The following is an 18,486-nucleotide window of genomic DNA, read 5'->3' as shown; positions in this document are numbered from 1 at the left end:
TTTTACTTTACTAAACACAGCGATGAACCATTTATTATTATCTTGAAATTTCATTCAATAACAAGCGATGAACTTTAGATGACTGGGAAATTGGTCGTCTGCCAAATAAATTAACCGTTAATCGTTTTTTCATATTAGCTATATGATTGTGGTTTATATGCAGTGCCTTTGTTTTGCAGATTCTACGAGCGAAGATGTTCAAATTTGGAATATTGACAGGTGAGTGTGTGTTATATCTATAATTAGTAAATTTAACGTTCTATTATGGAGATCTTTATTATGGCGATTTTTTCTTTTATTACTTTTCTTACAATACAGGGGATGTACAAAATAATATGAACATTTGACACATACACAATAATTATTTATCAATAAGGTTTTGAGCTACTCTTACCTGTCAAAACAGGTGCGATTCTTGGCGATAGAGAGCCTGAATGGTTTCCAACAGAATGTTGTCCCATTCTTGTACCAAAGTACCCCTCAATTACTTCTCATTCTGCGCTAAAACTCTGTTCTGCCAACTTTTGCAGCGATAGTTTTAAGTTGTCTAGCCACAATGCTTTTTAATGTTCATCAATCTCTGTCATTTAACTTTGGGATTCGAATAAACTCAATAGGGTACTCTGGCGAAAAAAAGTTTTGCTTTGCCCAACATCCAGAGGGCCTATAATTGGTAATTCATTGCCAATTGGTATATCATTGGTAATTACAATTTACCATTCATATATATATATATATATATATATATATATATATATATATATATATATATATATATAGAAATAACTTTGGTGCATTGGTGCATTGAAAATCAAAATTATATCTTAAGTCTTTTTCCTCCTTCATATTTGTTTAGTGCCATCAATTAATAGGATTTAACTGAGTTCTGTCTTTTTGTTTTCTTATACTGAAAGCAAACCTCGAGCCTTTCTGTCTTAATATTCTGTTCACCTGTTTTACTCAAAAGTATATAGCGCACCTTGTTATTACTTTTAATATTTTATCAGAAAGATTATTATGGAATATGCAATTGTAGGATTTTAAATTAACTTTATTTACATTTGGAAAACATTTTGTTATATTGTCGACATCCCAAAATCAAAGAATAAAATAAAAGAGATGGCAAAGAACTACCGAGAGTATAATAAAACAATTTTGTTGGAGCCTGGGGCACGAGATATTGTCTGGACTCTATATATTGAGACTGATTTCTCAATTTGTGGGTCAACTGATTTATTCATAATTATATGTAAACAAAAATAACAATTAACTTCTTTTTTCAAAAGTTTTACTAAAGAGATATACCTGAGATGTACACTATGGTACAACGTAAAACTTTGAAATATCTGAAGCTGAAGTTACAAAGTCAGGTAATTAACGGTAACAATGAGCAGGAAGGGGGGTATTGGCTGAATTGATTATTACCTTCTGGAGTTTGTTGAAATGTCGATGACACTTTGGAACGATGGCAATAGGCATTACAAATATAGTAAGACAGTTTATAAATTAATGGTAAAAATTTTGAACGGAAATGTAATTTACCTTCTATATAATTGATTTTGATCTACTTCCATTTGTGCATATTCTGGGCTCATGGTATTCTTTCCATCATCACTAAATTGTTCATAAGTACTTAAAGGAAAGTTTAAATGTATCATAAAAATATCTATGACACATGCGGTAACGATCATAAATCTGTTTTCTGTTTAACCCAACCAGTTTAGGATTTTTAATGTTTTCTATCCATTTGTTAAAGATTGCCGGGTATTTTTTTAACTATCTATGCATCTAGCCACACGACACTTCTTAGAACGAGAATACATTTGAACTACCGACTTGTGTAAACTAATAAAATAAAATAATAATTTAATTTATAAACGCTATAAAAAGCTGACTACACTCTTCTCAAAATAAGCATAAAACGAAATGAACCAACCAGATCCCGTCGCGGCTCTTAGCATAGCGAATAAAACAAGTAATATGTTAAAAGTAGCTACCTCTACATATTAGACGCCGCGAAACATTTCCTCAAAATTTGCTATAAAGTTAAATCTCTATTTTTCTATGGATGTTTTGTCATGTTTTGTGTATGCTGTCATCACCGTGGATACGAGCACTCGCGTATAATGTATATAGCAATTCACACTAGTCGCAATATTTTAGTGTTCACGTTATTTTCTTTATCCTCTGTAACATTATATAATCCTATATCTTCTTCTTTGATTTAGTGAGCACTACATGCAGTGAGAAGCCTCAGCTGGATACGGCTGGACCTAAATTAGAACAGGAACTCCTAAAAGTGTTCCCGCAGTCCTCGGTGAATTTCAAGGAAATCGTCACCGATGACAAGAAGAAAATCATCAGCGCCCTCCAAAGGGCTGTTAACGGCAGAAACTGTGACGTGCTCTTTACTGTCGGAGGAACCGGCTTCGCTTCCAGCGACGTGACTCCTGAAGCCACTCGAGAAGTCATCGAGAAGGAAGCACCAGGCCTGACACACGCCATTTTATCCAAGAGTTTAGGTAAAATTTTTATAATATGTTTATGTTAATATTCATATCATCTTGACATGGCATTGCATTCGAATTTATTACAAATCGTTACCATAAAACCCATTAAATGATTTATGAGTTTCCTCTGCATTTTCCTTTTTGGGAGTAAAAATGCCGAAAACACTAGAGCAACTTTTGACTTGGTAAACGAATAAAATTACATTTACATTCAGAACGAACGACCTTTAATTTATAATTTATAATATGGCTCCATTGAATGCGTGCGCCTAGAATTATCTGACCTTACCGCCGCATATTTCTTAATTTATTTCCTCTATATGTAAAAGCAGGACACTTTCTTCGCCAATCAGTCAATTGAAAAGTTCCCGGCCACACCATAGCAAAACAAATGTTTTTGGCAAAATTAGTTTTTTTATATTCAACATAGCTCCCTTCAAGGGTGATGCACTGATTATAATAACCCTCTAACTTTTCTATACCATTTTTGTATTACGATTTAACCTTTGCTTCAAAATTGGCTTCAGTTTCGGCGATCACCTTTTCATTGGACGAGAATTCCTTCCCAGCGAGCATTATTTTCAGATCTGAGAACAGAAAATTGTCGCTGCGGGCCAGATCCGGAGAATATGGTGGATAAGGAAGCAATTCGAAGCCCAATTCATGGATTTTAACCCTCGTTTTCACTGACTTGTGACACGATGCATTGTCTTGGTGAAGCAGCACTTTCGTTTTTTTTAAATGTGGCCGTTTTTCCGCCATTTCGTCCTTCAAACGGTCTAATAACGTTATGTAATAGTCGCTGTTGATGGTCCTTTATTTTTCAAGGTAGTCAATGAAAATTATTCCATGCGCATCCCAAAATACAGACGCCATAACCTTGTCAGCCGACTGTTGCGTTTTCCCATGCTTTCGAGCGGGTTCATCGTGTGCAGTCCACCGGGATGACCGTCGATTGGATTTCAGAGTGAAATGATGGAACCATGTTTCATCCATTGTCACATATCAACACAAAAACTCGGGTTTATTACGCTTGATCATCTTCAAACACCGCTCCGAATCATCAACTCATGATTGTTTTTGGTCAAAAGTGAGCTCGCTCGGCACCCACTTTGCACAGATGTACATGTTCAGTTGATTGTCTAAAGTATCTGCTGTTTCATTCACTTTCATTTTATGTAATTCAAAATAATTTTGTTTAGTAATAATAGTGTTTAGTAAGTTAATTCTAGTAGCGACATCTATGTATCAGACCGGGGACTTTTAAATTGACCTGTTATATATAAATATTATATAGTCCATCCAAAAGAACAGTGAACTCACGTCATTAAGATATAGTGAAGGCCTTAAAATACAGTTAATTAAACCGCCACAATAGAGCATGCAGTAATCTTCACCAATTCCACTCACATTTTCGCTGTTATAGCTGTGGTTCTCTCATAAAAAACAAAAGACAACTAGCAGAAATATTAAAAGTATTTTTCTTTTAACTTTTTATTTAACTAGCCTACCTCATAGCAAGTAATTACAACAGCATTATTCCATTTCTATGATTAATTTACGACATCAAGTAACTATGAGTATTGAAAAATGTTATTTATTCAAGGGTACCCATTTGCAGAAATGGAAAATAAATGGGAAACGGGTCTCGCTTTTCCCGAATCCAAAAAAAAATCCTAATGGAAATATGCGAAACAAATTTAGGAGGTTTTACGACTTCTACCCGCCCTTTTTATGACGAAAAGTTGGCGTTGAAAACAAATCGGGAACAGCAGAAACAAATTACAACTGAAATTAGTGAGTTATTGTAGCGAAAAGTCACGCTTGGTCTCCTAATTATCAACAATAAAGGTTGCTTTCTCTTAAAATCGGACGGTGTAAGAAATAACACTTAATTTTGATGGATAAATCACCAACAACCGAGGGAAAATGTCGGCGAAACACGTAGTTGTCCTTCATATATTATTTGGTTAGCCACGTGTGGGAACTTGTATACGAGGGGCATACAAATATAATTGAGCTTTTGACGTATTAAGGTTTAAAAGGCGCCTGGGATTTAGGGTAACACATAATAAAATTTTAAGCAAACAAAGGCGTTAAATGAGTTGTATTTGGGACCGAGTAAGTCTTAAGCGTTTAAATAATAATTATTTTGTATATTTTCACAGTATGTTTTGTTAATTTTCCCTTGAATTAGATATATCCAGTAAAATTTTAATTTACAAATTAATTTATTACTACCGTTCTGTTATACTCGCATTATTACACAAATAATTCATACATCAGTATGAGTTTCCCCAATTAAAATTTTTTTTAATTAATCTCTTAACTTCAACAATCTGCCTGTGGGCAATAAGCATTATTATATGTTTTCACTTGCGCCTACGCACTGCACTGTCATCACGCACATTTAACTGTTTGGCGAGTGTATTGGGATGCACTAATAGTCTTTCAGAGTACTTCGCACTAACACTTCGAACCACACTAGTTATGGGTTCCAAGGGGATATATCGCCGAATCGGTGTGTTGGAGAGTTAACATGGGGAATCGACGATGACTCGCAACACTTTATTCTTGAGCCTCTAGTATAGCTATATTAGATTTGCAATGGGCCCAACTATTGACTTATACAGCAAAACCTTGTTATCTAATGATAATTTAGATTTACGCCCTATCAGCCAATACATTTGGTTTAGTTCATGCCCAAACTGTTTGCGTTTTGTCACTATACATATTTTCCATGTTAAACGTCGATCAAAATGAATTCCCAGATATTTAACGTTGTCTTCTTAAGGAAGTCAATTCAACTTTACTGACGAACAAGTTCTTCTACAGAAGGTGAATGTCACAAGGTAGATTTTGTCTGATTTGCTTTGATACGCCACGTTTTCAACCACAATTCGATTTTGTTAAGATGAATTTGGAGGTTTCTTGTGGTTCATATTGGATCCTCGTGTGATGATGAAACAGCTGTATCGTCAGCATATGTTGCAACAGTAGTGTTTCTTGGGGTCGGTAGGTCAGCTGTATACAACAGATATAACAATGGGCCAAGAACACTGCCCTGCGGAACACCCAAATATATTGGATGTAGGTCAGTGTATTCGTCACTCTATTTGACAATAAAATGAAACTAAACTACTCAATCTTAAGGTAAGAAAAACACCAATACACTAGAGAAGTTCCTATCGTTTGTTTCGCTTCAAACTTCTGATTTCCTGCATACTGCCTAGTAGCTATATGTTTTCTACTTTGCTGTGACTTGACAACCTTATTTCATATTTAAGACGAAATCTTGGATCACTTTGTGTATCCGTTTGATTTCGAGGTCACCGTGCAGTTCTTCGTTGGTAACCTGGCGATAATCATTGGCAATTAACCGTAAAACATTGATTGATTTGATTTGATGTTTTAGTGGAACGCCATATTTACACCCCATAGGGCCGCTTAAAATTTTCATAATATGAAATAAAGTGTAATATTATAGACGATGATATTTGTTCAATAAGATGTAAAAAAAATTCTGCATATATAATACTTTAACTTTTAAAATTGATCAGAAAACATTGAATAGAATAATACATTAACTAAATTTACTGTAGAACAATGCGTGTGTATTGCAGGATGATAATCTTCAAATTGGCAGAACAATCTTTATTATGAAAATATCACGACTGGATGAATAAGATAAATCTACGATAACAATAGCCAAATAAAATTTGGAAAAATATACTAAAGCTGATAAATGCTAGTAAATTCAAACATCCAATAGCAACAAGCTTTCAAAAGTTTTGTGTATCTAGCGGAGTGTTTCCTATTTCTGAACTTTCTGTTTAACTTCTCATTGGAAAATTTTATAGTATTTGTATAGAAACTTTATAATTTAATTAGTTTAATTAAATAAATAAAAAATCCGTCTTGGAAACGCAGTGATAAAGGCGATAGGACGGTCCTCCTACTGTTGCGATAGCTGCGGGTTCAAATCCTGCTGGGGCATGGTCTCATGGCAAAATGATCTCAGTCACCCCAGTAACCAGGCTGATGATGATTGATTTCTAAAGTTGGTCACTTGCCAGTCGGTAGCTTTAATGCTGAGGACCGTAGTTCGGAGCTCACGTTAAACTTTTGGTCCAATACAGATAAATCTATTGTTGGTAAAAGGAGACTTTAAAATAAACAAAAATAAAATAAATAAATAAATAAAAAACCTTAGATTTTGCTAGGTTAAATGTATGAGCAACAACTGATTGTCCAACAACTTTATCTCAATCTACAGGTACCGGTGGATGTCCAATAATTCCCATTAAAGACCCATCCCAAGACAATATGACTTATTAACGGACCAACTACTCCTTCTGGATCAGATATTTTCGCTCTTTTCCTATACAATATCTTAAACTATGAGTTCATCATTCCTAACGAGCCTACCCACTAACCCAGTCCAGGTCAAACATCAACATATTTTTTTAAATTGTTATGTAATTTAATTATGTTTTCCTTTCGCTTTCATTTCACAATACCTTGGTATGGCCTATTTAACGTTAATTGATTTTAATTAAATTTTAACAACACTATAATAGAAACAATTGATTTTAAAATTTACCGATGTATAACACGAAGCCGTAGACTCCGTGCCTCGTTAATTTTCCTGGTCCCAGTCCCAGGTGGATTTAAATAAATGCGCCGCTTGCTCTGGTAAAATGGAAAGTTCATTTTAAACTTGAACTCGAACATTTTTTCTTTCTTTTCGAGAATCGTGACGGGAATTTATCGAACCGAACCATTATAAACGTACTACGAGACATGAGCAACAGGAAGCATGTCGAATAATCTTGCGGCATTCTTTTCTTATATATCCTCTCGTCTTTTTTTATGACTCCTTGGGAGATACAGCACGTATTCTGTCTATATTTCATTAAATATATCATATTAAAATGTTACCGAAATACATTTCCTTATTAGAGTTTTTGTGGTTAAGAACATAAGATTAGTATCTTGTTGATATTTTTATTATCCTAATAGATTAATTACAGAGATTGGTAACATTTTAATAAATCAGTTAAACGTGCTTCTTCAAACTATAAATATTCCAAAATGTATTTGTTCAAGCCATTTTCTAACTTGGCGGTACCCTGCAAGAGTGTGTCCCATTGATGAGAACTGTTGATTGTCAGACGGAGCAAGGTCCGACGAGTATAGTGGATATTTTCAAAGCTTGAATGTTTTTTAATTCGAATAGATTAGGAATAGGGATTTTTGACCATCTTCAATCCACCTTTTGTGACCTTACATCTTCAACTGCGATACTTTTACCCGAATTCTACTTAAATACCCCACCAAATGCTTCGAATAATTGCGGAAACTTTACCAATCTAACATAAACTTGTCTCCTTTTCTTGGTAATTTATTCGATTACGATTAATTGAGTTTAAACGAGAACAGTCTTATGATATCCCTTAAGTAGGTCGAAAATTATGTTAAAGATTTATTCCTGAAGGTCTAATATGCAGAAAATCGATTTTTTTCTGATATCTCTGTTATACTACCAGAACTTATAATAATATATTAATAATAGTTGTTACAATCTGCCTTAAAAGTTGAAAATATGTTTAAAGTTTACTTAGTTCTAGAGAAACACCTCATACTTGTCCTTCAATAAATTATTTTCATTTTTATGAAGTATTTCAGCCGGTTCATAAAATATATCTGCTTTGTGGCTAATATTAACCTTGTCTCTAATTTATCATGCAAGTAATAGTTAGACTAGTCTGTCCGCAGTCTCGACATCTTGGCTAATAAATTCGTTCCCAATTGCCAATAAAGTATTAATCAAACCGTAAAGTTTATCAGGTATTAATAATACATGGAAATAAAACTATTTACCTGCATTAAACTGACCTTAATAATCATGGCAGCGTAGGCAAATACCAACTATGTATCGAACTTACGATACAACCCAAACAAATACCAATTTAAAAGCTCCTAAATCTATGGTCAATGTTAACTAAATTTCACCTTTTAAACGATAAATAATCAAAGTAGGCCCAGGTCAATTCGTAAAATGACGTTGCCTTTACTTAAACGACTTGCTCTTAAACGACGATAATTTATCTATATTAACTATGCATTAACCATCGTTTGACCTGAGGGGTAACTTCGGATGTTTTTGTCGATCGAGAGGTCAAAAAACTGAAACGCAATTAATCATAAAAGTCTAGTGGCTAATTAGGGGTTAATTTTTCGTGAAGTATTATGTAGAAAACAAATTACAGGTCTCTAGCAATTTGCTTTGGAGAAGTGGCAAGTCCTAAAGATTCGTAAAATTTGGTAAATTTGTGTTATTGAAAAGTTTATATAAAGTTTTTTACGATTTCTTAAAAGTATTGGCTTGCGTAAATAGTTTCCGTGTTGGAAACTAGAAGCAATTTTTTTATTAATCTCTTAGAACTTCAATAATCTGCCTGTGGGAAGTAAGTACTATTATATGATTTCCGTTATACATTGTAACTATCCTGACATGTAGAAGATCTGTACAGTAAGTGATCTGCTGTAGAACTTATAATCTAAATCTTATTCTAGATACTATTCTATCTTATTTTAAAGTCTATCCTAACTTATTCTTAAAACTATTCTAACTTATTCTAGATATTATTATATCTCACTTTATGTGTCTATTAATCAGTTTGTATGGTAGTTTGCATTTGAAGCCACGCACTTCACTATCATCGCGGTGATTAGTTTGTTAGAGACTCGCAACACTTGTCACTTGTCATCTAATGATAATTTAGATTTACGCCCTATCAGCCAATAGATTTGGTTTAGTTTAAGCTCAAGCTGTTTGCGTTTTGACACTGTATAATTTTTTCCATGTCAAACGTCGATCAAAATACATAGATATTTAATGATGTCTGCTTGCGGAAGTTCATGATTATTCAATTTTACTGAGGGATATGTTCTGCTATAAAGGTTGAATGTCACATGGGTAGATTTTGTCTCATTTGATACGCCACGTTTTCAAGCACCAGTCGACTTTGTTAAGATGAATTTGGAGGTTTCTTGTGGCTGATATTGGATCCCCGTGTGATGATAAAACCGCGGTATCGTCAGCATATGTTGCAACAGTAGCGATTCTTGAGGTCGGTAGGTCAGCTGTTTAATACAGATAAGAAAACTGCCCTGCAGGATACCGGAATATATTGGGTGTAGGTCAATGTATTCGTCATCCTGTTTGATAATAAAATGTCTTCCTGTGAGCTATGATTTCAGCATTTGCGATTGCATTCAGCGATTGCTATCGATAACAAATGATCAATTTTCATCAAATAATATCCAAAATGGGACCAAACACTCGGTAAAGTGATTTTACAGCAAGATAAGGCACCGTCTTATTAAACTAAACCGGTCAAGGGAACGTTTAAAACACTAGAATAGGACATCACCCTTAATACGTGGGTTCTCGGCCAAAGATGGACTGAAGTTGTTGTGAATTAACATTTCTACATCTACATGATTTTTTAACATTCTACTGGAGTTTGAACAGAAGGGTGCAGTCCGGAGGGTACTGTGCATAAAATGGAATAGTATTTTAAAGCAAATTATTTTTTTGGGTATTAAATGGAGATAATGTTTGTTACAGCTGTTACACCCATGGCCATGTTGTCACGACCTATCTGCGGAATCAAAGACACCACCATTATTATGAACTTTCCTGGTAGCGCCAAAGCGGCAGTAGAATGTTTTGGATTCGTCAAGGCAGCCATACCGCATGCTGTGGCCTTGGTTAACGAAGATCTTCAAAAAGTGAGAAAAACGCATCATGCCGTTCAAAATCCTGAGTTTGTTCCAAGCAAGGTAAATAATTCGATATATTCATACTTATTTTGTCGGCGCATATATAGACGAAATAATATGTACACATAGTGACTGCTGGTGTATAAGCGCTATAGTGCTGCAGAGCTCCCAGAAAATAAAACCAAAAAACTATTATGTAATCTCACTAAAGTACTAAAATATTCTCTATTATTTACCAACAAACAAATCCCACTTCGATTCACGAATTCTTGTCGTAAGAAATGATAAAAAAAAACTACAATGGAAGAGCTACTGACGCTATCGCTATTGATCCACATGATAGTGCTCTGCGGACTCTTTCAAAACACCCGCTCGGCATTCCGTTACTCATGTGTCCGATTAAAGGGTTTAAAACAAGGCCGATATTTAAGTAGACTTTTCGCTGCATTTAGTCCAGCGCCGTATGGCCCGTATGTGATATCGGTTAATAATAATCGGCCAGTTAACAACAGGTCAATTGAACAGTCCCCAGATTGACACATAGATGGCGTTACTAGAATTAAACCCATATATTTTTTAGTTAGCCCTAACCCTCAAAAGATGCGTATATAAATTTGACAGCCATCGGATCATTAGTTTGTGAATTAAAGCATTTTAAGTGAAGCAACTTTTGTTATTGTGAAAACATGTATAAAAAGGAATTTCGCAAAAACTTGGCTTGATGCCGAGTTTCCGGACACTGACTCCAGGAAAACCAACTATTAAAGATTGGTATGCGAAGTTTAGACGTGGTGAAATGAGCACCGAAGATTGTGAACGCAGTAGACGCCCACACCACCATTTGCTTTTTAACTAGCTGCAATTTTTCACGGAAGAGATTCGTATAGTGTCCAAAAGGTTTCCAATGGAATGTACCATAGAGCTTGGTGCACATATAATTTTTTATATGTATAGGGGCATTCAACTCAGCGGAAATCATTTTTTCTAGGTTAAAATTTTGGCTGGAGCGGCCAGAAATCGCAAATCTCAATATCCCATGATCGATGTCGAAGATGCTAAAAATATAATTCAGGAAATACTCACCGCCACTCAGGACTTCGACGAGGTACCCGTTGAACAAGCAATGGGTCGAGTTTTAGCCGAAGACGTTAAAGCGCCACAGCCAATTCCGCCGTTTCCAGCTTCAATCAAAGATGGATACGCGGTAAGAACGGAAGATGGAGCAGGTAGAAGAGTGGTTAGATCGGTAACAGCTGCAGGTGATCAGCCACAGACAAAAGGTAAGCTATTTAATGGTGTATTATACGTTGGGTAGTATCGTTTCTTTTCCTTTTTTTTAAGCATTTTTCATTTAATCATTCAAATTATTAGAAATGCAGTTTTAAAATTGATATCAACTATATATTCTAGTTAATCATACTTGAAAACACTGTAATTTGAAAGCATAAAACATAAATATAAAGGATGGAAATAGCATAATCCACTACTGAATGAAAATTCTTGGCACCGTTAAATAACATTTAGATCATATAACATAATAACAATAGCAGAATAATAAAATATATGTAACAATTATTACTTGCAGTATTTGTTTACTATTACATTTAACTTTCTTTCAGAAGATGATCTTTTCGTACTTTTAATGATTTATTTCAATTAAATTATCGATATAGATTAATATTATTTAAATTACAATTAGGAATTATATTTTTTAAGCAATACTTTTCCACATTTGCGTCTCTAACGAAATACAAAGAGCAAACCTTCATATTCCCAGGTTTGATGGATGAGATTATCTTAATATTATCATTGTTTACTTTCAAAATTTTTTTGGCACCAGAACAATAAATTTCTTTAAAATAACACATCTGAAAAAAAGGAAAAAAAGAGCTCTCCATTTTTGGGGAATTGAATGCATTCATAAATATGACACCGTTGATTTTTCCAAGCTGATAATTCTAAAAATATCTGAAACGATTTTTTTTGGAGTTATTAGCATAGACTTGTCCAACGAATCAATCTCAGGCAACCTAAAATCTGCTTTTCATTAATTTACTTATTAACCCAAAGACTGAAAAGAGAAATACTGGAAATTAAAAACGAATCCATAAATGACTATCTGAGAAATTTAACAGATTATTCACTCTGGAAAGGACGAAATAAATATCTAAAGCGCTCATGTCTGCAAAGTCATGTCAAAGTGTCTACCTATAAGAGACCTATGTGGGAATTGACAACGCGACAATCACAAAAAACAGAAGCATTTGCTGAATGTACAGTAAAAACTTTCAAACCAAACGAAATTAATATTGAATATAATTTTCCGAACATAGAAGCTGAAAATTCGATGATTGAATTAGTCACGCCGAAAGAGTCAACCAAAGTTGTTAAAACTGATATTAATCCCAGAAAATTACCAGGTTATGATTTAATAACAGGAGAATTACTGAAGAAACTACCAAGAAAGGAAATTATTGCAAATATGTCCCAGGCATTTGGAAGATGATGGAAATTATAATAATTCCCAAACCTGGAAAGTCACCAAACGAAATAACAGTCTATAGACCTATATCACTGCTGCCAGTAATATCTAAGGTTTTTGAAAAACTCCTGTTGAAAAGAATAATCATAGAGAGAAAAAACCTAATACCAAGACACCAGTTTGGGTTTATTAACAAGCATTCAACAATTGACCGTGTCCACAGAATAACAAATGTTTTTGAAAAAGCCTACGAAAGTAAAAAAGTATGCTCAGCTATATTCTTAGATGTAGCATTCGATAAGGTTTGGTATTAAGGCCTTGTTCATAAACTACAGAAAATGTTACCAAAGTAACACACCGAAATACTGAAATCGTACATTACATCCAGAATATTTAGAGTTAAACAAGAAGAAGCTTACTCTACAATAAAAGAAGCAAGTTTATATACCTGTATTTAAGTTATCATAAAGATAAATTGTAGGTTAGTCGGAAACTACTAGTAATAATGTAATAATTAAATAAACAAAAATGAAAAATAAAATTACTTACTGTTTTATTTTGTTGAAATAAAGATGTGTCAGATATTATCACTTGCAACTATTAAATGAACACTTACCTTATTTCAATAATATTAGTAATGCTTGATCACAGTATATTGGTGCTTTATTATATAAAATCAAGATTTGTTTGTATAGATTTCTACTATTTATTGTTAAATATAACTAACATACTTATTTCTATACTTTAAAAAACGACTTAAACCCGTTCAATATTATAACTAAACTAAATGTAACTATCTCAATTATTACTTTAAATTATTGGGAAAATTAGTAAAAATATAGTAATAAAATTAGAGCCCAACTAACAATTTTTCTAGAGCTCCAACCTCAAGAGATCGTAAGAATCTCCACGGGCGCAGCAGTTCCTGCTGGAGCTGATGCGGTGGTACAGATCGAAGACACAGCCTTGATCGAGACCACTGAAGATGGCAGCGAAGAAAAAGTGGTCGATATTTTGGTTGCTCCGAAAAAAGGACAAGATATCAGGTATGTTATTCAACTATTTTGACATCAGTACCAGTGGTTACAGTAAATCTCACAATCTGTGTCAAAAGTGATATTGTGTTGATAGGTTATGTTGGTTGACTGTCGAACGAAATTAAATGAAATTATGAGAACAGTATCGGCCAAAGAACACACGAAAAACTTGAAGTAAAAATTTTGCATTGGTCGTTGGTATCAATATTTCTTGAAATTATTTTTACATCATTGTCAAGCAAAATAGTGTTCCATTTTTGTGTCTTTTGGAACCACCAGGAAATATTAGTATATTAGTATTTATTTACTCCATTCTTCTCTGTTAGAGGTAGCAACTGTTCTATTATCAGAACGTCCGTGATAATATTAAATATTTTCGTTATATCTCTGTTTTCTCTAGTTAACAATGTTGCGATAATTCCCTTCCTATCCCCATTTTCTCCCTTTATAATTACACCACTACGTCAATTCTCTATAGGAGAGAATACTGTATATCTCCTGATCGGTCCAAGTTCTGAAAACTTATGTACTCCTACCCAGAGCAAGCATATCTACGCTGATGGCTCTAAATCTTACTCTCTATAATATTCAAAGCCTTCTCTCACATTTCACATTTCCAAAGTAATAATCTTCCCATCACTCCTAATCCTTAGAGACTATGTAATTCTTCGAAATGTTTTCTGGATCAATGACTCCACACTATCAATGCTCTTTCTGAATGGCCACATTCTCATATTGGCATACCTAAAGAAACTACTACCGAAACTGACCAGATGACTGACCAGTACCTTAAATTCAGAATTGATGGCATTTTCTTACACAGGTCAATTGAAATGTCCCCGGCCTACCATAGTAAAACATATTTTTTGGCAAAATTAGTTTTTTTTATTCAACATAATTCCCTTCAAGGGAGATATACTGATTATAGCGACCCTCCAACTTTTCGATACCATTTTTGTAGTACGATTTGACCTTTGCTTCAAAATATGCCTCAGTTTCGGCGATGACCTCTTCATTCGACGAAAATTTCTTCCGAGCGAACATTTTTTTGAGATCTGAGAACAGGAAACAGTCGCTGGTGGCTAGATCTGGAGAATACGGTGGACAAATACGGTTATTTTTCGCCGATTTCGTCTTTCAGACGGTCCAATAACAATACGTAATAGTCGCTGCTGATAGTTTTTCCTTTTTCAAGGTTGTCAATGAAGATGATTTTATGCGCATCCCAAAATGCATACACCATAAACTTGTCGGTCGACTGTTGCGTTTTCCTACACTTTCAGCGGATTGAACACTTAATAGTGATATACTAACAACAAATGATTTAGACCATGTACTGATCGAAAAAAGTCCAGAATGGGCCCGAAGACACGGTAAAGTGATTTTACGGCACGATGATGCTTTGTCTCATAAAGCAAAAAAGTCAAATAGCGTTGAAACCACTTGGATGGGGCATATTATTGCATCCACCGTACTCTCCAGACCTTGCCCCCCCCCCCCAACTATCAACTTTTGGCATCAATGGGACACGCACTTGCAAAGCAACACTTCGTTAATTTCGAAGAAGCTGTAAAATGGCCCGATGAATGGTTTTTCTCAAAGGACAAACAGTTTTTCTGGGATGGCATTCATAAATTACTTGAAAGATGGGCAAGATGTATATGATTAAATGGTCAATACTTGACTGGTAATGACTTTCCAGTACAAATGATATTTCTCAAATTCGTCTTATTAATTTGAAAACAGCCGGCTTGGTGGCGCAATGGTAAAGACGATGGGACGGTCCTCCTGCTGTTGCGATAGCCGCGGGTTCGCATCCTGCTGGGGCATGGTCGTAAATTTATATTTGTGATTGTTTAAAATTTGTGAATGTTCTAGGCAAGAGTGTAAAATCCGACAAGAAAGATGATCCCAGTCACGCCAGTAATCAGACTGGGTAAGACCGTATGTCTTCTGGGATGATTTCTAAAGTTGGTCTCTCGAAAGTCGGTAGGCTTAATGGTGAGGACCGTGGTTCGGAGCCCACGTTAAACTTTAGGCCCAGTCCAGATAAACCCATAGTTGGTAAAAGGAGACTTTAAAATATATATAAAAAAATATATCTAAATATTCTTTTTAATTATTATTCTCTCCTTATAATTTGGTTATTCTAGTTATTTTATAACACTCTTTTTAACAACAATATTTAATTCTCATTCTACTTAAAAATTTTGGGGATTATTACGACCATTCAAACTTTAATCGAAAGAAAAACAACGGGCAATTTAAGAAACGGCGACAACTTTTGTTGTTTATAAACATCACTTCCCGTCTTCTTCCAGATGGATTAGCAGCAGCTAGAAAGGAGCCTCCCTATTATTAAGCCCTATCCGCTTACTTGACCTAATTTTTCAAGCGTTTTTTTATTTTCTTTCCCGAAAAAGTATTCAACTTTATATCCCCGGTAGCAAAACAACATTGAAATTATTCCGCTGGGTTTTGTTAACTTATGAAGGTAGAATGGGTATATAAGCCGCTCCAATAAAAATGGAGGGTAAAGTATTAAGGAATTTTAACAGCCTTTTTATGTCGGTCATTTTATTCCTGCCCGAAATATATTCTCCTTCAAATTCGTGTTTCGCTCTATATGAAGGTTGGGAGTGACAGTGTTAACGATGCGGATAATGTTGGATGAAAGATATATTACGTCCATCCATGTATTTTCATTACATATTTCGCTTTAAAAAGGTACTTATAGAGAAAAATTGGTACAATATATATTAATCAAGATATTTTGTATTATTTTCTGGCAACATGTTAGGATACCGAGAAAGAACAATGTTTCTTTGGCAGTAATGCACTTATATTAGAAAGTTACCGACTCTTTGACTCTTGTTTTATTTTCTTCCATTACCTCCAAGTCTTCTAAGATAATTTCGAACTTTTCTGGTCCTTTAGGTCGTTCTTTTTAATGGGAAAGAGACGAAGGAGGTGGGATATCTCGAGTAATTGGCGGATATCTTTTTCTCCATGAATTTGGTTATTCCTGACGAACTACAAGTATTGATTATTCTTCTGAGATTGTGAAAAAAAGACAACTGATCGAACTAGCACCTTGCACAGAATATATTTTATTGAAAAGAAAGCCTACCAGCCCGATTAATGAGCGGGAACACATTAACCTTAACCTTAACCTCTGGGGGGGCCTTAGAAGAAGAATAGAAGAAGGGAATAGAAGACCGAGAGAGGCGGCTTCTTCCAACCATGGAATTTGGACGTTATCGATTATTAAAACGGTTCAAAATTGGAAGAAAATGGCCTGGGTTCTCTGTGGGTTGACTTGCAAGCTCCAGAAATTTAACCACTGGTCTGAAGTCTTCCTTGAATATACGGTGCTATTCTTGAAGAAGCGAATCAAGCAGTGTCGTGTGCATAAAACGCTACCTAAACATGATTTGATAAGAGCGGTTAGGTTATCGGATGGATCTAGAATTTTCTCTTTCCTTTTTTTTCCCAAAAAGGTTCAAGAAGCCATACGTATATCTTCGTCTATATTAATATGCGATGAAACATATTTGTGATCATTATTCCATTAATTTTTCACCACTGCCACTTGCCAATTACTTATCTGCGCCTTTTCCTCTCGCAAAATTAGTACGGGAAGGAATTCGTACATCTTCGTCTGTTATCGCGAATAAAAAAACACACGAAGTCTGTATTTGACTGAAATAGTTATTACTATTTTTGGTCCACTATATTTTTAACTATCGACTATTTCGACTGTTTTGATTCGATAGTTTCCAACGTCAGTGCATTATAATACCAGGTGTTAAAATGAATCAAGTTGTTATAGCAGATGTCTACTGGCATCAACAGAATAAATTTAACGACTCATAATTTCAGAAAAGGCCAAAAGTAGCGAAGGAAATATGAAAATTGACCGATCATCAAAGAAGTTGTTGAAAATTGATATACATTGTACTTAATAAATGTTATTTTCTCTATAAATGACTTTTTACACTGAAAAATGATCAGAATAAATGGGGACCCCTAATATAATTCAATAGCTTAATATCATAATTAAATAACAATCTACTTTTTATTTCAGAAAAATAGGAAACGACGTCGAACAAGGAACCCTCGTCCTGGAAAAGCATTCCCGACTAACTGCAGCCAGCGTAGGAGTCCTAGCAATGTTAGGATTCTCCAGTGTGAAAGTCTACAGGTAATAAAACGAATTGCGGTCGGTGATTAGACTGAGGTTTATTTTAAACCGTTAATTTTCCTTGCAGGCGTCCTCTCGTGTCTGTTATTTCAACAGGAAATGAGCTATGCCATCCAAACGAAACCCTAAAACCCGGTCAGATCTACGACAGTAATAAGGTTACGTTGTTGTCCTTGCTGAAGAGCTACGATTACGCAGCGCTAGATGGAGGAATTGCCCGAGATACGTAAGTTGTAAAACTTTTCGGTTGACGCGTTGGTGTGGGAAAATGTTTACACTATTTTTCACTCAACGTTTCAGATTTAATCTAATATATATTTATATATATATATATATATATATATATATATATATATATATATATATATATATATATAGAGCAGGTAAATAGTTTCGGCAGGTAAATAAAAATAAAAAAAAAATAAAATTCTAGAAATAACACATTTTATATAAAAATGTATT

At 34.5% G+C, this 18,486-nt stretch overlaps 1 protein-coding gene across 6 annotated transcripts in view; it reads left to right on the top strand.

Moving 5' to 3' along the window:
• Window positions 1-18,486, top strand: part of cin (Molybdenum cofactor synthesis protein cinnamon) — a 69,013-nt gene that overhangs the window by 34,232 nt on the left and 16,295 nt on the right. For 5 of the 6 annotated variants that reach the window (XM_076417097.1, XM_076417099.1, XM_076417101.1 and 2 more), the window contains 7 exons: window positions 180-219; window positions 2,229-2,522; window positions 10,147-10,361; window positions 11,290-11,581; window positions 13,661-13,829; window positions 17,908-18,024; window positions 18,092-18,250. In XM_076417097.1, the coding sequence (XP_076273212.1) occupies window positions 195-219; window positions 2,229-2,522; window positions 10,147-10,361; window positions 11,290-11,581; window positions 13,661-13,829; window positions 17,908-18,024; window positions 18,092-18,250 (1,271 nt within the window). In that variant the 5' untranslated portion in view covers window positions 180-194. Of the gene's footprint in view, window positions 1-57; window positions 220-2,228; window positions 2,523-10,146; window positions 10,362-11,289; window positions 11,582-13,660; window positions 13,830-17,907; window positions 18,025-18,091; window positions 18,251-18,486 lie in introns of those variants that run through there. The other variant, XM_076417103.1, reaches the window with a different exon arrangement.

This window comes from Rhynchophorus ferrugineus, unplaced genomic scaffold (genome assembly GCF_030347505.1).
Source record: "Rhynchophorus ferrugineus isolate W39M unplaced genomic scaffold, kcgeb_rfMv2 rfM11, whole genome shotgun sequence".
Taxonomy (NCBI): domain Eukaryota; kingdom Metazoa; phylum Arthropoda; class Insecta; order Coleoptera; family Curculionidae; genus Rhynchophorus; species Rhynchophorus ferrugineus.
The sequence above is the reverse complement of the archived record's forward strand: the minus strand, read 5'-3'. Positions and strand labels throughout refer to the sequence as shown.